This window comes from Mchenga conophoros, linkage group LG17 (assembly GCF_057382185.1).
Source record: "Mchenga conophoros isolate Kocher_MC1m ecotype Shallow Benthic linkage group LG17, M_conophoros_male_GT1.1, whole genome shotgun sequence".
In the NCBI taxonomy this organism is placed as follows: Eukaryota; Metazoa; Chordata; class Actinopteri; order Cichliformes; family Cichlidae; genus Mchenga; species Mchenga conophoros.
Genome location: NC_140542.1, coordinates 38,279,218 through 38,303,861, shown reverse-complemented (window position 1 = coordinate 38,303,861; position 24,644 = coordinate 38,279,218). Strand labels below are relative to the sequence as shown.

General features: G+C 39.1%; 1 protein-coding gene across 1 annotated transcript; it reads right to left on the bottom strand.

Annotated features, from left to right (window-relative positions):
* Window positions 1-783: 783 nt before the first annotated feature.
* Window positions 784-22,408, bottom strand: LOC146555908 (protein mono-ADP-ribosyltransferase PARP12-like). The gene is made up of 12 exons (XM_085251703.1): window positions 22,018-22,408; window positions 21,549-21,684; window positions 13,137-13,839; window positions 12,997-13,047; window positions 12,783-12,909; window positions 9,852-10,017; window positions 6,738-6,858; window positions 6,526-6,622; window positions 5,742-5,817; window positions 4,999-5,129; window positions 3,921-4,063; window positions 784-3,683 (listed from the first exon to the last, which is right to left on the bottom strand). The coding sequence occupies exons 1-12, from the start codon at window positions 22,293-22,295 to the stop codon at window positions 3,430-3,432; spliced, it is 2,283 nt and encodes a 760-aa protein (XP_085107829.1). The 5' UTR covers window positions 22,296-22,408; the 3' UTR covers window positions 784-3,429.
* Window positions 22,409-24,644: the final 2,236 nt, after the last annotated feature.

Here is a 24,644-nt window from a genome sequence, read left to right as displayed (position 1 = left end):
CTGAACGACAGAACAATGTGAATATCAAGAGTATCATACCAACACTAATACTGGTAACGGATTGATACGAGCACAGGAGGATCGATATCTTGTTTTATCTTCTTCAAGTTCAATATGTAACCGACTGAACTGTTATTTATTTATTTTTGGAAATGAAAAAATGTGCCTCATACATGCACCGTGTTGACTGTCACGTCTATTTTATTTATAGCCCACAGCACATTTAAAAAGCAGAAGTTGACCCAAAATACTTTAGAGACAGGCGCCTTTACAATCCAGCTCGCCAACAAGCTCACTTTTTAAAATGCAAGAACAGCAGTTAGCTGTGTTTTGTTGTGTTAACTCATTATTGTTGGAAAGTAAAAATCACAGCAATTTAGTGATCATTAAAATGCGTCCAGAATTTGCAAACTGATGATGATTAAGTTAGAAGTAAGTATTCCTCATTAACTGAAGGTGTTGGAACGCCTGAGCAGAGGGAAAATATGAATGTTGTTATTGTAAATATTATTGTAATCTTTATTTGTTCTTTTTCAGGGTTTTTGAGGGCAAAAGAAGGTTTGTAAACCCACAGCTTATTGCTGAAGCTTGTTCGCCTTCATCTTTTTGCTCTTTAACAAATAAAGAGGGTTTTTTTGTTTTGCAGTTTTTTATCCTGCGACTGTGACTCCAAAAGGAAGTGCAGATCATCATATGTCCTGATGCAGACCATAATTTAGGCCACGTAAACCACAGTGGGCCATAATCAAGAACCACACCCGTGAACAGTCTCGATAACTCTTAAATAATTATTTATTTGAATGATTGCCAACATGCACACACACAAAAATCTGTTTTGATAGAACATTTCAGAAGAATAATAGCTTTAATAGTAGAACAGGTTTACAGTGAGCACATGTAAAGAATCTGGAGGCGCCATCGGCAAACTTTATGAAGCCTGAAACATCCTGTATGACTTTTTTGGGAGAGGGTGAGCCTTTGGAGGCATATCCTTGGAAGGTAACGCAGACTTCCACGTGTTAGTCAGCAGCTCTCATGACTGCTGTTTAAGGCATCAGGACCTCAAGCTATGCTCATGGAGTCTGTTCCTAACAGTTTCATCGGGAACATGCACATAAATATGCCATTCTGTAAGGCTTTGGCAGTGATCTTTCTATTACTTTCTGCATAAAGCAACAGATAGCGATCCTGCTGCTGGGTTGATGCCCTTCTATGGCCCTTTCAGGGTTTCCTCATGCACAGCCTGCCTGGCTGTAAGTACCCTCTCATACAGTGTCAAGAACAATAACAAAAAGCAAAACTAGTAGCATGGGGTATTTGTATTTTGTTATATCTGTTTCTAATCATTATAAATATATAACAGCTAATCCAAGTACTACTGACCAAGTGGGCTATGACTGCAAAAGAGCTAAAGAGAAAGGAAATACACACAATGTAACATTTAAATCATCTTCAAACAGAAATTAATTTTTTTTATCAACTGTTTTCTGCATTTACAGTCAGACTATGAACTAGAAAGACTGGCAAATGGAACGAGGTGCACTGTGCACAACAGGGCGAAGTGAACGTTTAACAACCACCACAGCATCACCTTTGTGCTGCACTAGAGCAGCGGTCCCCAACCCCCGGGCCATGGACCGGTACTGGCACATGAGTCGCTGGGTACGGGGCCGCGAGAGTTGAGGCTCGGTTGTGAAATTTATGTTTTTCATGGTTTTTATCGTTAACTCTGTTTCCCTGGGTCTTGTGTGTCTTATTTTGAAATAAATATTTACGCGTTACCATAGCGACCAGAGAGCATTAAGGGGCAGAGAGGAGGATGTTACTGTCAAGTGTTGTTGGCGCATTTCAGGAGGACGCTGCTAATAAAGTTACACAATTACACAGTGAAGTCACGTTTATTATTATATTTGTCTTGGTCGTATCATTTTATTCTCTTGTATTTATCCGCGACACCTCAAAAGCCGGTGTTCTGACAAACCATCCTACTTCCTAATTCCAGCACAAATTTAAGTAGGCATGACGGTTTGCCACTTAACTTTGCCCATCGGAGTATTCTTCTCGCTCATATTCACAAAGGTAGGACGGTTCGCCACTTAATTTCGTGTTGTGCGCATGTGTACAAACAACAGGTAGGATGGTTTGTCAGGTAGGATGGATTCCCGGAACACCGGTCCGTGAAAATATTGTCTGACATTAAACCGGTCCGTGGCGCAAAAAAGGTTGGGGACCGCTGGACTAGAAGGTCCATGTTTTTCGCTTTCCTTCTTCTCAAGCTTTTCCGAGCACAGTGAGTATCGCACACTGCTGCTGTTTGTTTCTATACGTGTTCCCAGACGTTGGTCCCTGCTTGCTGCTGACATTGCAAAGGTCATCTAAAACAGCAAAGCTATCATCAGGCACCAACACGCAGTCCGTCGTGTCTTGGACAAATCCTTACGAGAATCTGAGGCTCTAAACGCCTCCAACGTTATCCCTTTTTATTATTTGATATGTTTTAGGTACGACGCTTTCGCATGATAACCACTAAACGTGGATGACGTATAAAACTTCCCGAGATAATCACGAGGAAAGCACTCAGGCTTTTCTTCTGATATGGTTAGCACGCTGCAGCATATCTATATTACTCGCATAAACCTGTCCTATGGGCGGTTTTTGCTAAGCCTGTATGCTTTGTCGAATTCTTCATTCTGTATTTATGTTGAGTATAACTAAATTCCTTCGCGTATGTTGAATGTCACAACAACAACAAATGGAGACATCATCGCATTGTCAGGGTGATAAATATGAAAACTTAAAGACATGGCTTAAAATAGATGTTAATAACTGCAATGTTATTAAAAAACTTTTCTTTAGATTGGCCCACCATTAAGGAGATACATACAGATATATGCTAAGATCATTAGCGATACAAAATGTCATTATTACATTTTGTATAAAAGTTAGTGTCATTTCTATAAAAAACACCTCAGCAAATGGGATTGTGCCAGCCTGGTTTTATGTGCATCTTTTGCACATAAAAGATGCACATATGTCTTCATGTGCAACATGAAGACAGACTGACTGGAAATGTTTGTGATTTGTGGAAATTTGTCTTCTTTTAAAAATCACTTTGCATTTGGTCGAGTTGAAAAAGATTGAGCATCGAAACAAACAAAAGAAAGTTGCTTATTCAGCATTTTCATCATTAAACCTAATTAAACCTAAAATAGCAACTGACTGGGAAGCTAGTTTTACCAAGTATTTCCCAGGACAATTCACACATTTTTACCAACATTGCTAAATGCTTAATGGTAAACATGTGGTTCTCATATCTCTTTTCTACTCTGAGTACTCAAAGTTACATTTGTCTCACTATCAGCACATGAAAGAAACTGTGCTGGGTTGGTAAGCTGATAGGGTAGCTGGTTTCTTTCACCAGTACACTGTCTAATTGTACTGTATCAGGTACTCGGGGTAGATCTGGTGCTTCTCAAACACCACAAATATGGTGGGGTCCATTACATCGTCAACACAGCTGTCATAGAGGTTTATGCCCCCTCCGTCTTTTGAAGGAGGTTGGCAATAATCGGAGGACCCTTTGGTGTAGTCTCCCACCAGCACCCGTGAGATGAACATGGCTCGGACGTCAGCGTCACCGGTGAAGTCGTGGGAGTATTTGGCATCGCGGGCAAAGTAACTGCCTGTGTTTAGACACCAAAAGGTACAATTGTGAAAAAATGTATTTGTGGGGAAGGAAACTGGTAAACATGCAGAGGTGATTACACGGTGAAAAAATCAATGTTTTCCATAAGAATAACTCCACAGGACTCACGGTGTCACAAAGATGAGCGTGGCTGGAGTCTTTGCTTTTTAAATCTATGCTGAACATGTGCTGAATAACCAATAACTATTTCAGCACGAACATTTCTTCCACTCACCTTTGCCATAAGCCATTCCATGAGTTCTGCAGTCGAAGTTGTTGTGGCAGATGGTGTTTACAGATTTGGAGTCGATGCCATGAAAAAGCCTTAGTTCAGGCACATCTCTCCCTCGGTTTTTGGTCCTCATCTGATTCTTCTGCCTTGAAAAAGGAGACAGGAAACAAATTAAAGCAAGCTGTAAGAGTGTGAATCATGGTCTTGTGTCTTTGAGCCTGTGTTTTAAGTTTTTTTATGCTTTGAGTTTTCTGTGAGCTCATGATTTGTTCTTTTGGATGTTGAGACGCAGTTTATGTTCTAGCTCTGTATTCACTCCTTTCAATATATTATTGTTTCACATTGCTTCTGTGTTCGTCATTAGGTTATGTAATCTTTAGTCATCATCTTTTATGACCCTGTCCCGTCTCCCCAGTCAGTCACGTCTCCATGTTCCCGTCACTGTGTCAAGTTCACATGTCTTAGTCTGTGTCTTTGTGGTCTGAGTCTCCCTTTGTTCTCATGGTTGTGTTCTCCTCCACAGTATATTTTACTACATATAATATCCCCATAGGTCACATTATATCTGGAAGAAAACAAGCCATGAAATTTTGGGAAGTCTTTGTAGATCTCCAAGGTAACACTGGGTAACGGTCTAGATCCAGGCAAGGATATAAAGAAAAAGTAGAGAAAAGGTCAGAAAGTGTGCATGCTAATAGTAGACATTGAATAAAAGATGGACCAAGCCTGTGGCTCTGAAAAGCAACACCACTGTGGGCAGCTTAAATCTCTATATTCAGGGGGCAGCAGGGGGCAAAAAACTGAAAAAGTGGTCAGTTTATTGAAATGCATGAAAAAAGATCTTCTTAGTACGTTTATGACTTCTTTAAATATTTTCCTATTGGGTTGATTTTCTCCATTAATAGTTTAAAGTCTACTTTAATACAACATGAGTTTCGTAAATTATGCTGTTACTTTATCAGACAGGGGTGGCTACTTGCACAGATACAATAACCTGGTTAGAATCTATCGTAGACACAAGCTGTCAGCCAAATTTAACAAGCGGCTGATGCATGGATATTAACTGGATGTCGGTACGTACAACTGAAAGGCCGCCCAAAGACTTTGGTTCTGAATTCTCTCAATGTTGATGATATCAAAGCCTCTCATGGTTTTACAGAAAAGAGCTTCAACCTCCTTAAATTCTCTTGAGCTGCTCTGGAGGGAGATTTGCTGTAAGAAAACAGAGAAACATAGAAAATGTTCAGTCACAATAACATTGAACAAAAACAAGCTGTAATCACAATTTTAAAACACCATCATCAAACACAGAAACAGAAAGAATTATTAACTTTTTTTTTTACTTTGGCTTCTAAACAACACTTTTTTTCAACACTTGCTGAAGGAAATATTTGGTTTTTTTGCTGAATACTTTATTATGTTCCATTTAGCTAACATAGCATCTTTGCTGGCTGAATCAGGCTGTGCTGATGTAAAAAAACAGAACAATGAAATGAAAAAAGAAACAGCAGATATCTAGCAATACTGAAATCATTGACTGTCTTTTTTTTGAAAATTAAAAATACAAAATCTTATATCAGAATAAACTGAGGCATCGAGTTTTCAGCAGCCGTACTAAAGAAAGTTGACTCCTAAAATCTGCAAACATGTGAAAAACAACCTCAGCTATCTGGTACTAATTATCCCATTTTGTTAAAAATTACACTGCAAACAATAAGAAATAATAGATTACAATTACTCAATGATGTTTACATTTAGAAATGACTGTGAGCTAAACCAACAGAGGAAAATTATATTTTTTACATTTGTTGGTTTTCACAGTACCGAATATCCTGTTTCAGGGATCTGTGTCTTGTCCCAGTTGTCCGGTACTGGGCCAACATTTTGAACCACAGGCCTTCTGCAAACAGAAATGATAAGGAAAGCTTTCATTATTGTTCGTTTTAAAACCCCAAAACACATTTATAGTTATATCAGTACTGAAATTAATTAAAATTAAAATCGTCATTTTCCCCATTAAAAGCCGTAATAACAATAGTACGATTTTTTACTGGATTTTTAAAAAGATTATTATTATTATTATTATTGCAAATTCATCAATAAAACTACCAACAAAAACTTAACAATTCAGATTTATGTCTGAGGCTGCAATTTTTGGATTGCAATGATTTGTTTCACATTAGAGCACAGAGAACATGTGGAATGTTTAAACTGGAAAAACTGCACCATCATAACAAAAACGTTCATGTGTAGCATCCCCTTTTCTAACAACAGTCCACAAATGTCTGTGAACTGAGACCAGTTGCGAGAGAGAGATGCTCAACATTCCTATTTTTAATGCAGTGCCACTTGAGTGCTCAAAGATCTCATCAACTAGTGATTTTTGGCCTGAGATTGTTCCAAATAAAGTCTTTGTAGATCTCCAAGGTAATACTGTGGTAAGGTCTAGATACAGGAAAAGGAAAGTATATAAAACCATATCTAGAGCTTTGATTGTCTCAATGAGAAGAGTAAACCGAACAAGAACATGAATTCTCCTCCCCAATTAGAATGAACTTCTCAGATGTAAGAACACCGCAGAGAATAAGCTGCTCTTGGGATGACGTACCTGACTTTCTTTGTTCGGACGTCTACAGCAGAGACAAACCGTGGCCGTCTGCACACGAGCGTCTTCGTGCCATTAAGGTTGTTTGTCTGCATCATGTCTGACGGGTAAGAAAAAAAACATAAATAAAAGTTTAAACTTGTGCAATGATTATGACACCACTTTTAAAACACAGAAATCAGCGATCAGATACAGTTTCCATATTCTTTGTTTACCGTCGAAACTGAGTGAATACGAGTGTGAACCAGCAGTAAACTCCACAACGTCTTTATTATTGCCCAGGAACAACTTCTCCAGCTTTGTGCTGTTGATGTCTGCTGCTTCATGTCCACCAATCTGCAAAGTAAGAAAGGCGAGCAGGTCTTTAAACGCATAACAAACAGGAATTGCCATATGAACAATAAATCGTTGGGAAGCAAAATAATATTGTCTAAAGAGCTTGTAATATTATAAAGGTCTCAAGGTAGAAATTCCCAAGTTAGCATAGCCACAATTATGAAAACAGTAACATTTGGTTTGGCAGAGTCGTCATGCTGGACGTCCTTCCTCACCGAGCTCATTTATGTGGCGCTCATGTGGCATGGCTTTGAACTTTTGAACCCCTGACACCAGATTTGTGTTTTGGTATCAAACTAGGGATCTTTTGCATGTTAGGTATATGTGTTAACGACCACAGCTGGAGCCTTAAGATTTTTGAAATTTGATCTTAGGTTGCAGACATTTTATATGAAAATGGAAGAAAAGCAAAGCATGGTGCATTCATTTGGTTGGTAGCATGTAATTCTTCCTCTTTCCTATAAATCAAAGGTAAGTGACTGCTTATTTTAGTATTAAAAATCTCAACAATTCAGAATATGAGATGAGATATGAGAGGAATACATTTGGTAGGTAAAAGAAAAAGATTAGGAGATGAGCTGTAAATAAGAGAATAGAGCAAGTAAAACATTAACCATGAAACAAATAAATCAGGATATAAAGAAGGCCAAAATAAAAAAAACTAAAAAAGCACGCTGGGCCACAGCCAGTGTAACTCAAACTGCTGAGAAATATCATGATCTTAATTTAGTTTAAGAGTAAATCTCTGCCAGCTTCACTTCTTTCTCCTTTGTGTGCATCATTTATTGCAGTTTACATGTAGTATTAACTGCAGCAGTAGGTGCCATTGATAATGTGACTGAGACAGATGTACAGTGGCACAGATCAGCTCCACCTGCTCTTCATGCTGAGGCACGCCGGATATAAAACTCTGACCTGCTGCAGCTATTTTTCCATGTTTGTTCACTGTTTCACAAACATATCAGTCAGGAACTACTTCACCCGTACACCCCTCCTAAGACGTGGAGTTACTCATGGCAAAGACTTTAACCTTTGGTTTGTTAAACGATGTTTAACAAACAGACTACTGTAATTCATTATTATCAGGATGTCCAAAAAACTCGCTGAAAAGCCTTCAGCTAATCCAAAATGCTACAGCAAGAGTCCTGACAGGGACTAGAAAGAGAGAGCAGATTTCTCCTGTTTTGGCTTCCCTTCATTGGCTTCCTGTTAAATCCAGAATTGAATTCAAAATCCTGCTCCTCACATACAAGGTCTTAAATAATCAGGCCCATCTTATCTTAATGACCTTGTAGTACCATATCACCCTATTAGAGCACTTCGCTCTCGCTCTGCAGGCCTACTTGTTGTTCCTAGAGTATTTAAAAGTAGAATGGGAGGGAGAGCCTTCAGTTTTCAGGCCCCTCTTCTGTGGAACCAGCTTCCAGTTTGGATTCAGGAGACAGACACTATCTCTACTTTCAAGATTAGGCTTCAAACTTTCCTTTTTGCTAAAGCATATAGTTAGGGCTGGACCAGGTGACCCTGAATCTTCCCTTAGTTATGCTGCAATAGACGTAGGCTGCCGGGGGATTCCCATGATGCATTGAGTTTTTCCTTTCCAGTCACCTTTCTCACTCACTATGTGTTAACAGACCTCTCTGCATTGAATCATATCTGTTATTAATCTCTGTCTCTCTTCCACAGCGTGTCTTTATCCTGTCTTCCTTCTCTCACCCCAACCGGTCGCAGCAGATGGCCGCCCCTCCCTGAGCCTGGTTCTGCCGGAGGTTTCTTCCTGTTAAAAGGGAGTTTTTCCTTCCCACTGTCGCCAAAGTGCTTGGTCATAGGGGGTCATATGATTGTTGGGTTTTTCTCTGTATCTATGAAGCGCCTTGAGGCGACTTTTTGTGTGATTTGGACTATATAAATAAAATTGAATTGAATTAAAAAGATCAGAAAGTGTAAGCTCTGAATGGCTGCAACGTCAAACTTAAATGGTAGTGGAAAATTATTTACTTTAACCTTCTAAGACCTGAACTCTTCCACAGCAGCATTTTTATTTTCTCTTTGATATTTGGGCTGATTGGGTCCTGATAAATGTAAAAACAAAGAATTACCAGATTTTTTTGTTTTTACCTAATTTTTGTTTCTAAGAAAAATAAGAGCCACATATGAGGATATTCATTTAAAATTTCGATAGAACAGAAGCAGTATAATGTCCTCGTAAGTGGATCTCAGGCCCTTGTAGAGCAAAATTGAGTATTTTGATCTAACTAACCCAAAATGTGATGTCCACATATGTGGACGCCAGGTCCTAGGAGGTTAATACAGTTTCTATAAAACAACAGAGCTATACTAAAATTTAAGTGAGTAATGATGTTTATACTACAAGATGATGTCAGTCTGTTTTGTTGTCATTGTGATGTTGTGCATCGTATTGACAAAATAAAGTGTGTTATACCGCTCTACCATCACACAAAAAGTTGAAGCTGTGGACACTGGGCTGCTAGCAAACAGACGAACAAACAGAACCCATCACTTACTCGCTCCCTTCAGCAGAGAATGAAAAACAGCAAATGCTCTTACGTAATAAATGTGACAGTATGAGCTTTTGGATTTAGCAACAAACTCTTGCTGATATGTTAAATGTGTCAGAGTTTTTTATTTGCATGTCCACAAAACTAGCATGCATTTGGAGTCTTGTTTAAAGTTTCTTGACAAAATTAATGTAGCTCTGTTCTCCAAATGTGGTCGTGTTCAGTTTTAAAAAGTAAAACAAAAACACAACAACGGTGAAAATGAGGCTTTGAAATGCAATCGACAAACTAATGGGTGACGCAAAGACGACTGTCTTCACTGTTTATCAAAGAGTGCAAACAACCTTTTTAGTAAACAGTCAGTTACACATTTTATATGTTTGTACAGCGGTCTGTTAGAGTTATGTCCTAATATTGTCTTTTTCTTAACAACATAAAAATTTAAAATACGATAACAATAATGTCGTTACTCACAGCGGATGCAAACATGTTCCACCTCCCAAACTCATCCTGCCAGTACCAAAGCCACTCGGTGGTGTGGATGAAGGTCGGCTCAGTCACCGAGTTTTCTGTCGAGAGCCGACGTACCTGCTTCAGTCCGCAGGTCATCGTGTCAAAGTGCACGGCTGGGCTGGTGCTACTGCAGACACACAATTAAAACAAAATGAATCCACTGCTAGCTGTGTACTGCGTGTGTGTCATTTGAAAACACAGCATTAAGACATTTCTTGTAGTTGGTCATCAGGTTTGCACACATCAGCGAGGGATCTTAGACCACTCCTTTTTACAGAAACTCTTTAAACCAGGGCTGCCCAATCCCAGTCCTCAAGAGCTACTATCCTGCAGCTTTTAGATGCATCCCTACTCCAACACAGCTGAATCAAATGGTTTGATTACCTCTTCAGCATGCCATCATGTTTGGCAAAGGCCTGATAACAAGCCATTCATTTGATTCGGGTGTGTGGGAACAAGGATGCATCTAAAAGCTGCAGGACGGTAGCTCTCGAGGACCGGGATTGGGCACCCCTGCTTTAAACCCTTCAGGTTCTTGGGTTCCACTGAACAACTCAAAGCTTCAGCTCCCTCCACAGATTTTCTATAGGACAGGTCTGGAGACTGTCTGGGCCACTCCATGACCTTTGCTCTTCTTTAGCCACTTCTTTGTTGACTTGGTATGTTTTGGGTCACTGCCATGCTGGAAAATCTGTCCACTCAGTGGTCACGCTGCGGGAGGGAAGTTCTCTTCAAGATTGTACGGTGCATGGCCCTGTCCATTTAGGATGGGAATTGATAAGAATTTAGCGATTCCGATTAAATGATTGATATCAATTATCAATTCTTCATGGCTTTCACTGGCTCTGCTTTGAGTCGCCACCATCTCTAAGCAGCATAGCAAAGACATTACATTCATGGAAGTTAATTACATGCTGTGTGGTCAAATGTTTGTGCATGTTGGAGGGATTTCCCATCCTTCTTGTGTTTTGTGGTCATTACTGAAAAATGTAAAAATGTATTACACAAATTACACAAAACCCTTTTTTTAAAATAATGCAGTACATACTGTAACTACTTGTTACATTACTCTTTACATTACCTAAAATACTAAAACACACTGTCATAATAACCAGTTAATAGTATAATAGTACAAACCTTAGGCTACAGTCCAGCACACCAACACAAATCATGACGACACAAGGGCACACATATGATCCTAGTCATAGTATTTAGGTGTCAACAAAAAGCTGCCAACACAGAGCAAAGATGAAAACCAGCACAAAGAGCGATCGCCATGGTGATTCTACTTTAGAAACATGAACAGGTAGAAAGAGAGTCTGCAGCCTGACTGCTCATCAGTTTGTTACTTGTTGAAGTTCAGGCTCTGGCTGATGGGCTGCGGCTTTAACATTACTTTGGGTTCTTGGCTGGCTTAGTATTAGCATGCTCTCTGTGCAAAGAGCCAAAGTTGTGTTACCACCATAGTGCAGCTGTTTCTGTCCTAGATGCAGTTTCCACTTTACCATCACACTCTTGTCTGTTTTTTTGTGCAATAAGAATAAAAGGACAGTCCATATCCAGGCTATAGACTGTGCCACTATTTTCCTCCTCCAACAAACTGAAATCAGCTGATTTGGACAACAGGGAACTGGTTCTCTACAAGAACTGGATCCTGATTCTCAAACCTACTGTCCATTAGAACCTCATTCTGGGGAACTCATTCTGAACGCTTAGCAGAAAACAGCGCTTGACTGTGGTAAAAGTGTTCTTTAGCTCATATTCAGCATTTCTCTTCTGCCAAACATGGTGGCCAAAGAGATCGACTGACTGACCACAACACTTTCTCCCAAGCCTTCTCTCAATCATGAAGATGTTCACTTGAGCAGGTGGACCTTAAGGTTGCAGCAAGATTTCTATCTATTCTGCTTTAAACGCAGTTGAGATCAGGAGTAATGATAATGGTAATTTGTTGGAAATTCATGTCAACTCAATGTGCTTAACACTGAACATAAAAACATAAAAACCTGGTCACCAAACCGCAACCACCACACTCCACACAGCTTCCCGTGACACTGGGGGAGACAGAGTTCTGTCTGCATGTCAGAGATCAAATCCTTATTTCACTCAGCGACATGCAGGTCAAAGAACTTTTCTGTGATATGTTGATATTCTATCTGCTTCCATCAAAATAAGTAACTAACATAAAACTACCATAAAATTGTGTTCATTTCACTTTAAGTGAGCAAACTTACAAATTCAGCAAAGAATCAAATATTTTATTTTAATATTTATCCAAAGCGTTGCGCCTGAAACCGCCGTATTGTAGCGTCCCTCCAACAGGAGACAGAGACGGTCAGGATTCCGTGTACCAGCTGTTCATTAGGAACAGTAACACAGTCGGCTGTGGGCTGTAGACAACGCCAAAACAAAGAGAGCGCTCCCTGAAGAACAAAAACAATCCCTCTGTCTCCTCTTGAACTTGTGCTACATTTTCCCCCCCCCACACACACACACACACACACACACGCTCCATAACTCCCACCCCCATACATACACTCTCAGCCAACCACAAGCATGTTCTCCTACAGACTCTCTGTCACAGGTGTTTGATATGATCGACAGGCTTAACAGCCTCTAGATTATTACACCTTCAAGGACACTCAGTAAATCACATCATTGCACGTGTGGAGCAAGTCCATCATAGCTGTGTGACAAATCTGAACACAATAACGCTGATGACACAACGATCAGATTAACTTGCAATCCAGTTTGTTACATACTAACATCACAGAGAGCCAGCGCTTCCTAAAACCAAAGCTTTCTGAAGCATTTTACCTTCAAAAAATCTGGAAACGCCCAAACCTTTTATCTAAAATTGAGATGTCTGAGTTGCAGAATAAATGTAAGTACCTGTATGAGTTACTGGGGTCACAGTAGTCTCTCTCAATTGTCTCATTATCGGGCAAATCAGTCCACTGGTGTCCCTCTTGGACCTGCCATCGGTACGGCATCTTGTCATGAGCTTTAAAACATCGATCTAAGAAGAAAGAAGAAAGACAGCTGGTCAAAGTCAAGAAAGAACTACATTAAAACCTAAAACACTTACTAACCATGACTTTCTCACCTTGATGTTTGCAGTGACCTTTGATAAAGTACATGCAGATCCCTGTTTTATCTGAAAGAAACAGGAGATATTTCACAGGCTTCATTCAGACAGCAGTTTTAGTTCATCTCCCCACAGAAGTATTTTCAGCCGTTGTTTACCTCTGACAGGGCTCTGTCTATTGTTCTGCCATCCGCCGCCTCTAGCAGCTACATCACTGACAGCAGCACGAATGTCACTTAAGGAACGAGTATTTTGAAAAAGCCGATGGTTGCCCCTGTTGCCGCCTCTCCCTCTAAAAGGCACAGCAGCTTTTTTTGGACGCCATGTCCGGTTTTGGCTTACATCATTTTCGCTGCTCGCATCGTTGTCGCTAGTGGCGGCAGAGATGTCACTAGTGGGAGAGTTTTCATCGTCGCTTTCATTCAGTCCATCGCTGGAGTACAGGTCAAAGGCGTCAATGTTTGCAGCAATGTCACTAAGTGAACAGGCCTGATCCTGCACCGGGCGGCTGCTGTGGCTTCCTCTGTTCCCCCTAAAGCCACTGTTGCCCCAAGTATCTCTCCAACCTCTGCTGAGCTGATGGCCACCTCTGCCTCTCTGACTTTGTTGACCATGGTCACTGACTCGAGCCACCTTCAAAGCTTGTTTATTTGCATAAGTAGCCTTCAAGGATTGAAAGAGTGTGTCAGGTACGCCTCTAGCTTGCAAAGCTCTGAATGGCTGTGGAGCATTAAAATCGTGGTTCTTCCAGCAGCTGCATTCACGGCTGATGTAGGTCTCACAGATGTGGAGCCTCTTGCAACCATCACCATCCTGACACCTGCCAAACAGTCCAACACCGTTGTTGTAGTCGTGGCATATCTGGAGATATGGAGAGAGGAAAAGATGAAAAGTGAAGGTTATAATCACAGACTGTAAATCAAACCTGGATTATAATCATATATTCTACATAAACGATAGATAGAACTGTCTGACATTCCTGTTTGATTTGTTGTTGTTTGTTTTGTTTTGACTTTAAAAAGGCACTGTACATGTAAGCTGTATAAATAAGTAAGACAGGAAAGACTGAGAGCATAAGCTTGATTTGAATCAGTTTAGGTCATTTTGTCATAAACTTCTAAAAAACAGGTAAATTCAAGGAGAGATGCAACCATTTGAATCTCCCCCTGCTGGGCATTAAACAAAATGCAGGCATTTAAAGAACTTTCATTTAACACAGTGGTTCCCAAACTTTTTTTTTGCTAGCCCCTCCCCTTCGTCTTACAAGAAAACGAAATTCGTCACGCAACGTCAAACGTATGTGCCTTTTGTCACGTCACGCCGTGCGCCACGTTAATGGCTGTATCCCAATTCAGTGTCTGCAGCCTTAAAGTACGCAGCCTCAACGATCCTCAAGGGCCGCGTACTCAAAGACCGCTAAGGCCGGAAGTGCGAGGCTTGTGAAATGGGACGGTCTAGCCTCCGTTGCGCTGCCCAGGTTGCCTAGCAACCATGATACTAACAGCTGGAAACGTGTCATACAGCTTTGTTTGACAGAAATGAAGGAGAAAATCTTTTGTTCATTTGTTTGTTTCTACATAAGCTTTGATCATTCTCCGTAAGATTAAGCTCAGCTATTGAACGGCGTATATTTTAAAGTAAAGGCTTTAAAACCAAGTTAGCACAAACGTCACTAATGTCACATAACTTTGCCGACATGTGACCAACAGTAATTAGTGTGAATGCTTGAAAAGCATTCACAGTATTGTTATTCGAATCTTTATTATTATTAGTGTGAATGCTTGAAAAGCATTCACAGTATTGTTATTCGAATCTTTATTATTAGTGTGAATGCTTGAAAAGCATTCACAGTATTGTTATTCGAATCTTTATTATTATTATATATTCCGTACGTTTTTTGGCATCTAACTCCTTCAAAACCGTTCAACTTAGAAAAACCATTCAAACACCGTTAGATTCCTATTCTTTTGGACATGACTGCTTCTATTTTTCTCATTTCTAACATTTATATTTTTAATTTTATTCAACTTTATTCAACAAAAATTTCCCATGTATTTCAATGGGGAGACCCTTCAAATTCTCATTCAACTTACTCATTTTTAAACTCTTACTACTTCCACATACATTGACATAGAGCCACCATTCAAACTTTAAAACGAAGACAAGACATTCAACTATTCAACTTGTATTTATCTTTTCAATATCTATTATACTTTTTCTTCAGTTCCAGTTTAAGTTTCATGATGTTTTTTCACCCGTTTCAAAGTTTATAATGGGTGTGTATGGGACGGAATGTTGGGGCTAGAGTGAGGCAGCTCAACTGCTAGAGTGAGAGGAGCAAAAAAATTAATCTTAAAATCTTTTTTAAAACTGCTGCTGTGTCCACAGCGTTTGCTCTACAGGTATGATTTTACCCTCAAAATGTAGCCATGGCTGTCCTCTTTCATCCAATGTGTTTACTATTGTACTAGGTGTTATGGTTCTTTCATAAATGTCACCAATGCACAGCCTCCTCCCTCCAACTCTTCCATAGACTCTAATGTTAAAATGGCTCAGAAGGTTCGTTTGAAAATCAGAAGAGCATGGTGTCTTTACACTGTCACCACGTCCATATAATAAACTCCACAGACATGAAAACTGAGAATTCAGTAGACTAGACATTGCTGTCGCTCACGGTGAAAGAATTTTGTCAATACGACTTTTACTTTTCATTTGGGAACGATTTGTTTCGGCCTGACTTTTCTGTTCATTTTAAGCAGCAAAAGTGAGGTGCATGTCTGTGTGCGTGTGTATGGAGCCATTGGGTGCGGTCACTATAGCAACCAGGCTCACACCTGCCTGCTTAACGAGCTCTGCCTGCCACTCTGCCAAAATTCATCTTAAACACTTCTCTTTCAACTGCTGCTGTGTCCACAGTGTTAAAGCCATCATTTTACCCTCAAAACGTCGCCATCGTTGTTCTTTTTCCAACATCTTGTCTTTCAAAGCTCAGAGATGTAAACTTTTTAAACTGTGTGGGTCCAAGTGGAGGGATCACATTTTAGTCATTCAGTGATTCAAAGAATATGACCTTTTAATATTCTTTCAGATGTTTTCTGACTCTAAATGTTCTTTTCTCATTTCTTAGGTTTTTCTAATTTACAATTAAAACATTTTCAGCTTTTTTCCAACTTCTTCTTCTGTGTAACCTTCAGCTTTTAGCAGTTCAGCACTGTTGTTTTCAGGTTAAATTCAGGTTGTTTTTTTTTTTTTTTAAATCTCATTCAAAATTTTTAACTCAAAATTCAGCAATTAATTCATTTCAGTCCATACATTCAGATTCAAGCATTCACACTGCAGTTTCTTCAGAAAATGCACTTTCTAGTTATTATTATATTTTATCTATTCCGTACGTTTTTTGTACTCCTACTCCTTCAAAACCGTTCAACTTAGAAAAACCATTCAAACACCATTAGATTCCTATTCTTTTGGACATGACTGCTTCTACTTTTCTCATTTTTAACATTTATATTTTTAATTTTATTCAACTTTATTCAACAAAAATTTCCCATGTATTTCAATGGGGAGACCCTTCAAATTCTCATTCAACTTACTCATTTTTAAACTCTTACTACTTCCACATACATTGACATAGAGCCACCATTCAAACTTTAAAACGAAGACAAGACATTCAACTATTCAACTTGTATTTATCTTTTCAATATCTATTATACTTTTTCTTCAGTTCCAGTTTAAGTTTCATGATGTTTTTTCACCCGTTTCAGAGTTTATAATGGGTGTGTATGGGACGGAATGTTGGGGCTAGAGTGAGGCAGCTCAACTGCTAGAGTGAGAGGAGCAAAAAAATTAATCTTAAAATCTTTTTTAAAACTGCTGCTGTGTCTGCAGCGTTTGCTCTACAGGTATGATTTTACCCTCAAAACGTAGCCATCGCTGTCCTCTTTCATCCAATGTGTTTACTATTGTCCTAGGTGTTATGGTTCTTTCGTAAATGTCACCAATGCACAGCCTCCTCCCTCCAACTCTTCCATAGACTCTAATGTTAAAATGGCTCAGAAGGTTCGTTTGAAAATCAGAAGAGCATGGTGTCTTTCCACTGTCACCACGTCCATATAATAAACTCCACAGGCATGAAAACTGAGAATTCAGTAGACTAGACATTGCTGTCACTCACGGTGAAAGAATTTTGTCAATACGACCTATACTTTTCATTTGGGAACGATTTGTTTGGGCCTGACTTTTCTGTTCATTTTAAGCAGCAAAAGTGAGGCGCATGTCTGTGTACGTGTGTATGGAGCCATTGGGTGCGGTCACTATAGCAACCAGGCTCACACCTGCCTGCTTAACGAGCTCTGCCTGCCACTGTACCAAGATTCATCTTAAGCACTTCTCTTTCAACTGCTGCTGTGTCCACAGTGTTACAGCCATCATTTTACCCTCAAATTGTCGCCATTATTGTTCTCTTTCCAACACCGTATCTTTCAAAGCTCAGGCATTTAAACTTTTTAAACTGTGTGGGTCCAAGTGGAGGGATCACATTTTAGTCATTCAGTGATTCAAAGAATATGACCTTTTAATATTCATTCAGATGTTTTCTGACTCTAAATGTTCTTTTCTCATTTCTTAGGGTTTTCTAATTTACATTTAAAACATTTTCAGTTTTTTTCCAACTCCTTCTTCTGTATAACCTTCAGCTTTTAGCAGTTCAGCACCTTTGTTTTCAGGTTAAATTCGTTTTTTTTTTTGTTTTTTTTTATCTCATTCAATATTTTTAACTCAAAATTCAGCAATTAATTCATTTCAGTGCATACATTCAGATTCAAGCATTCACACTGCAGTTTCTTCAGAAAATGCACTTTCTAGTTATTATTATTAGTGTGAATGCTTGAAAAGCATTCACAGTATTGTTATTCGAATCTTTATTATTATTATTATTATTATTATTATTATATATTCCGTACGTTTTTTGGCATCTCACTCCTTCAAAACCGCTCAACTTAGAAAAACCATTCAAACACCGTTAGATTCCTATTCTTTTGGACATGAATGCTTCTACTTTTCTCATTTTTAACATTTATATTTTTAATTTTATTCAACTTTATTCAACAAAAATTTATAATGTATTTCAATGGGGAGACCCTTCAAATCCTCATTCAACTTACTCATTTTTAAACTCTTACTACTTCCACATACATTGACATAGAGCCACCATTCAAACTTTAAAACGAAGACAAGACATTCAACTATTCAACTTGTATTTATCTTTTCAATATCTATTATACTTTTTCTTCAGTTCCAGTTTAAGTTTCATGATGTTTTTTCACCCGTTTCAGAGTTTATAATGGGTGTGTATGGGACGGAATGTTGGGGCTAGAGTGAGGCAGCTCAACTGCTAGAGTGAGAGGAGCAAAAAAATTAATCTTAAAATCTTTTTTAAAACTGCTGCTGTGTCCGCAGCGTTTGCTCTACAGGTATGATTTTACCCTCAAAACGTAGCCATGGCTGTCCTCTTTCATCCAATGTGTTTACTATTGTCCTAGGTGTTATGGTTCTTTCATAAATGTCACCAATGCACAGCCTCCTCCCTCCAACTCTTCCATAGACTCTAATGTTAAAATGGCTCAGAAGGTTCGTTTGAAAATCAGAAGAGCATGGTGTCTTTACACTGTCACCACGTCCATATAATAAGCTCCACAGGCATGAAAACTGAGAATTAGGTAGACTAAACATTGCTGTCGCTCACGGTGAAAGAATTTTGTCAATACGACTTTTACTTTTCATTTGGGAGCGATTTGTTTCGGCCTGACTTTTCTGTTCATTTTAAGCAGCAAAAGTGAGGTGCATGTCTGTGTACGTGTGTATGGAGCCCTTGGGTGCGGTCACTATAGCAACCAGGCTCACACCTGCCTGCTTAACGAGCTCTCTCTCTCCCTCTGCCAAGATTCATCTTAAACACTTCTCTTTCAACTGCTGCTATCTCCACAGTGTTACAGCCATCATTTTACCCTCAAAACGTCGCCATCGTTGTTCTCTTTCCAACATCTTGTCTTTCAAAGCTCAGAGATGTAAACTTTTTAAACTGTGTGGATCCAAGTGGAGGGATCACATTTTAGTCATTCAGTGATTCAAAGAATATGACCTTTTAATATTCTTTCAGATGTTTTCTGACTCTAAATGTTCTTTTCTCATTTCTTAGGTTTTTCTAATTTACAATTAAAACATTTTCAGCTTTTTTCCAACTTCTTCTTCTGTGTAACCTTCAGCGTTTAGCAGTTCAGCACTTTTGTTTTCAGGTTAAATTCGTTTTTTTTTTATCTCATTCAAGATTTTTAACTCAAAATTCAGTAATTAATTCATTTCAGTGCATACATTCAGATTCAAGCATTCACACTGCAGTTTCTTCAGAAAATGCACTTTCTAGTTATTATTATATATTCCGTACGTTTTTTGGCATCTCACTCCTTCAAAACCGCTCAACTTAGAAAAACCATTCAAACACCGTTAGATTCCTATTCTTTTGGACATGAATGCTTCTACTTTTCTCATTTTTAACATTTATATTTTTAATTTTATTCAACTTTATTTAACAAAAATTTATAATGTATTTCAATGGAGAGACCCTTCAAATTCCCATTCAACTTCCTCCTCTTTAAACTCTTACTACTTCCACATACATTCACATAGAGCCTCCATTCAAACTTTAAAACGAAGACAAGACATTCAACTATTCAACTTGCATTTATCTTTTCAATATCTATTATACTTTTTCTTCAGTTCCAGTTTAAGTTTCATGATGTTTTTTCACCCGTTTCAGAGTTTATAATGGGTGTGTATGGGACGGAATGTTGGGGCTAGAGTGAGACAGCTCAACTGCTAGAGTGAGAGGAGCAAAAAAATTTATCTTAAAATCTTTTTTAAAACTGCTGCTGTGTCCGCAGCGTTTGCTCTACAGGTATGATTTTACCCTCAAAATGTAGCCATGGCTGTCCTCTTTCATCCAATGTGTTTACTATTGTCCTAGGTGTTATGGTTCTTTCATAAATGTCACCAATGCACAGCCTCCTCCCTCCAACTCTTCCATAGACTCTAATGTTAAACTTGCTCAGAAGGTTCGTTTGAAAATCAGAAGAGCATGGTGTCTTTACACTGTCACCACGTCCATATAATAAGCTCCACAGGCATGAAAACTGAGAATTAGGTAGACTAGACATTGCTGTCGCTCACGGTGAAAGAATTTCGTCAATACGACTTTTACTTTTCATTTGGGAACGATTTGTTTCGGCCTGACTTTTCTGTTCATTTTAAGCAGCAAAAGTGAGGCGCATGTCTGTGTACGTGTGTATGGAGCCATTGGGTGCGGTCACTATAGCAACCAGGCTCACACCTGCCTGCTTAACGAGCTCTGCCTGCCACTGTACCAAGATTCATCTTAAGCACTTCTCTTTCAACTGCTGCTGTGTCCACAGTGTTACAGCCATCATTTTACCCTCAAATTGTCGCCATTATTGTTCTCTTTCCAACACCGTATCTTTCAAAGCTCAGGCATTTAAACTTTTTAAACTGTGTGGATCAAAGTGGAGGGATCACATTTGAGTCATTCAGTGATTCAAAGAATATGACCTTTTAATATTCTTTCAGATGTTTTCTGACTCTAAATGTTCTTTTCTCATTTCTTAGGTTTTTCTAATTTACATTTAAAACATTTTCAGTTTTTTTTCCAACTCCTTCTTCTGTGTAACCTTCAGCTTTTAGCAGTTCAGCACCTTTGTTTTCAGGTTAAATTCGGGGTTTTTTTTTTATCTTATTCAAGATTTTTAACTTAAATTCAGTAATTGATTCATTTCAGTGCATACATTCAGATTCAAGCATTCACACTGCAGTTTCTTCAGAAAATGCACTTTCTAGTGTTTTAATGTTCTTCGTTATTAAACATTTGCACATAAATAAGTGACATAATATTCATTACTTACTTAAAGTTTACTCTTCAGGCGCCCTTCACCCGCCGTTTTTTTTTTTTTTGCAAAATTATCCACACCCACCGCCGCGCTATGCATTCTGGGATAATTGGACCACGAAGTCTACACCGCCACAGCCTTAAAATTCAGGGAAATGAAGGACGCATTTCAGGGCCGCATTTCGAGCAGCCTTTGAATTGGGACAGCCTTCGTCGCATCGCGGTGACGTAATCGGCCTTGAAATGCGGCCTTTAAGGCTGCAGACCCTGAATTGGGATACAGCCATCGTTTACATTAGATCAATCTCTACAATGGCGGATAGAGACAAAATACTGTTAATATGACTATCTGCAGTTTTTACACGCTTACATTTACACACACAGTTGCTGTCCCTCCGTTTAGAAAGGCAGAGACGTCAATGGTGTAATTATTTTACATTTTTTCTCAATAGCTATATTTTTCAAAAAAAAAAACAACCATTTTTAAAGAAAAACACTTTCAATTCATTTAAAAACAAAAGTAACATGTTAGTGGAAACAGCGGGTGTGGCATTGTGTCGTAGGAATGCAAACTAGACTGACTCGTCCGGTTCATGCTGTGTGTTGTTAGACTTACATCAGGAAGAACTGTGTGGTCACTCTGCAGCAGCAGGGTGCACAGCTCCTCTCGGCTCAGGCTCTCCAGCTCATGCTGCCTCAGAAGTCTTTGGTTATGCTCAGACGTCAGCTCATGGGAGAAGCTGCAGCCCCTCCTGTTGTAACAGAATCCACACAGCTGAGTCATGACGGTAAGTACTCAGTAAAAGAAAAGAAAAAACCCCAAAACAATAATGACAACAACGAAAAAGCTGTCATGTACGTCATGGGTTATCTTTCTGGTAGAAAGTCCGTTTGCAAGTCAAAAGACGACGCGATAACTCATGGACAGAATTATATGAAAGTCAAGTTCAGCGTTTTGGGAAAAATGTTTTAGCAGGATTCGCCCAATAATAGGTTTGATGTACAGCTGGGTAGAGCCAGCATCCGTTTAACTTCGAAGACTCAGACAATAAGCTGTTTATTTACTTTAAGTCCAGCATGTTTACCTGAGCTGAGTGAACTGACAGAATCCGCTGAAGAGGAAGTTTTTACACAGGTGCAGACCCCTGCACGTCCCCGGGCAGTCTTTGGCTCTGCAAAGTCTCAGGCGGGTCCTGGCCACCACCTTCGGCTGTCCGTTTGGACAACACCGAGCAAATTTCTCTCGGTTAGAAATGATCTCCGACACCTTCGTGGGATCTCCGGAAAATAGATTATACACTAAATCCTCCGTGTTGACTGCTCCTTGGCCGGCGCAGATCATTCTCAGTATTTCCGTCTCCATCGTGTCCGAGCTCTGCCTGCGTTAACTTCCACCTGTGAGACCAAACCGCAGCTTGACGACAGCGGCCGCTGGTTTCATGGGAGGAGGAAATCTTCGGTATCATTTCTGACGATTGGAAAGCGAAACTGAACTATTTTTATCTTGGACTGATGCTGTAATGCTGCTGATGTCCACTTGGGGGCGTCACCGCGCTGTATGACCTCCATAGACCTCGACTGAAAATGAAAAGAAGGGCTTACTTTTGCTTCACAGCTGAAACATGTCCAGTAATGAAAACACATGGCGTCACAATGCGTCTATGGCTCTGTGGATGTGTCGTTGCGCAACAGCCCATCTCCTGTATACTACTGCACAGACTGTGCTGGGCTATAGAGCAAACTCTTATGACAGCTCGTATGGATGGGCCATTGCGAAGGAACTGGATTAACTGTATTTTTAATTAATTACTTAATTAATTAAGTTACTAATTACTTCTCCAAAAAAAGAAATCACTTTACTTTACTGATTACTAATTTTCAAAAGTAATTAGTTACTTTATTACTTAGTTACTTTTAAAAAACATATGCAACCTGAATACATTATAAAGTACTATTGCTTTATAACGTATTCAGGTATCAGCCAAAGTCTATTTTTTCTGCATAATCCATCACATAAAATTGAATCAAATGAAAAAGTATCTTTTAAAACTTAGTATTAGTCAGAGGTGGGACCAAGTCATTGTTTTGCAAGTCTCAAGTAAGTCTCAAGTCTTTATCCTCAAGTCTCAAGTAATGTCAGGCAAGTCAGAGTCGAGTCTCAAGTCACTGGTGTAAAAGTCCGAGTCAAGTCACAAGTCTGAAACTTTGAATTTCAAGTCCTTTCGAGTCTTTAAAAAAAAAAAAGAAAAAATAATGTTGCAGTTATGCTAAATGTAAATATTAGACCATGTAATTTTAAAATCTGTGTTTTTCTCAACACATGACAAAATAGTGAACTTAGAAAATATACACAAATTGTGAAATTGCACCTCTTTAAAATGCAGCTCAATTAAACCTAGCTCCAAGAATAATTTTCACCGACAGTTCTGAGATAAGCTGCATGTTATTCTTGGATGCGCTTGTAGGACCGGCTTTAAAATCGCATGACAAAAATATCATATACATTAAAAAAACTGTATCACCAACGCAGCCTGGACAACATTTGCTAGTTAGATGAAGTCAGCTATCTCATCGTAGCATATTTATATGCATATTTATAATCATACGGTTCTTGGAGTGAGTGCATACACTCGTGAAGTTTAGTAACTTCAGGTCACTGCAACAAGCCCAGGTACAGTTTACCGACGGATGGGTGCAGGACCTTGAAATGCACCGTGTAGAAAGTAAAGACCATCGTACGTATCATAAGTTTACCAGTCTCACAAATCGTCGTCATAAATACACATTCCTTAACCGTTTATTAATAGGACCTTTGAGCTCAACGGTAATTAATTAGCAGTGGAAATAATTTCTGGTACGCGTTACAGAAATGTAGCAGTGACAATAATACTGTATGCTGTAATCGTACTGGGCAATTAGTGATACAAAAAACCTGTTTTATCCTGTGAATAAAAGTATATGTTCTTGTCAATGTACCATAATAACAGAAGCGAAACGCAATATTGTGTCAGGACAATTCACTATTTATGCACAATAAATAAAGGAGCATAGCGCGACAATTTCTGTTCAGCGCCAGACTTGCTTGTAACCTATATCACCAATTATGTTATGAAAATGACGTATTAACTACTAAAAAACACTGACCTTCGTGTAAATGCTTGGAGCAGACTAACCTGTGAGCTGGAGTGTTCTGGGACGTTATATTTGATCTTTGAATGATCCAGGCCATCCGTCGCGTCTTTGTTACTTCGGAAACATGGCTTGAACAATTTCTCTTCAATGACGTAATCCGATAACAACCGATCTCTTTACCCGTCGGCTTCCCGTGGCTGTCATGCGACCGGCTATTGCAGTTAATAATACAACAGCTTCTTGACATTTTTGTGTTTCTTTTTATCGCTGTATAACTGATTTTAATTGAAAGCCTGCGTGCGCTAGTACCGCTTGCCACGAGTTCCCAGAATCCTTTGCGGTTCTACCCGTGAATGACGTCACATTTTCAATCTCTATATAATATGCATGTTAAATTTTATATTTGGGGTAAAATATCAAGTCTTTTCAAGTAAACCGGTTCAAGTCCAATTCAAGTTCCAAGTCATTGGTGTAAAAGTCCAAGTCAAGTCACAAGTCTTAGAACATTTTTTCAAGTCAAGTCTAAAGTCATAAAATTAATGACTCGAGTCTGACTCGAGTCCAAGTCATGTGACTCGAG

Excerpts from the sequence above, each read along its gene's own strand:
- LOC146555908 (XM_085251703.1), bottom strand. The coding sequence starts at position 22,295 with ATGGAGACGGAAATACTGAGAATGATCTGCGCCGGCCAAGGAGCAGTC. Across the intron at positions 21,685-22,017 it reads TGTCAGTTCACTCAGCTCAG|GAGGGGCTGCAGCTTCTCCC; the intron begins GTAAACATGCTG and ends CTGTTACAACAG. Across the intron at positions 13,048-13,136 it reads TAGACAGAGCCCTGTCAGAG|ATAAAACAGGGATCTGCATG; the intron begins GTAAACAACGGC and ends TGTTTCTTTCAG.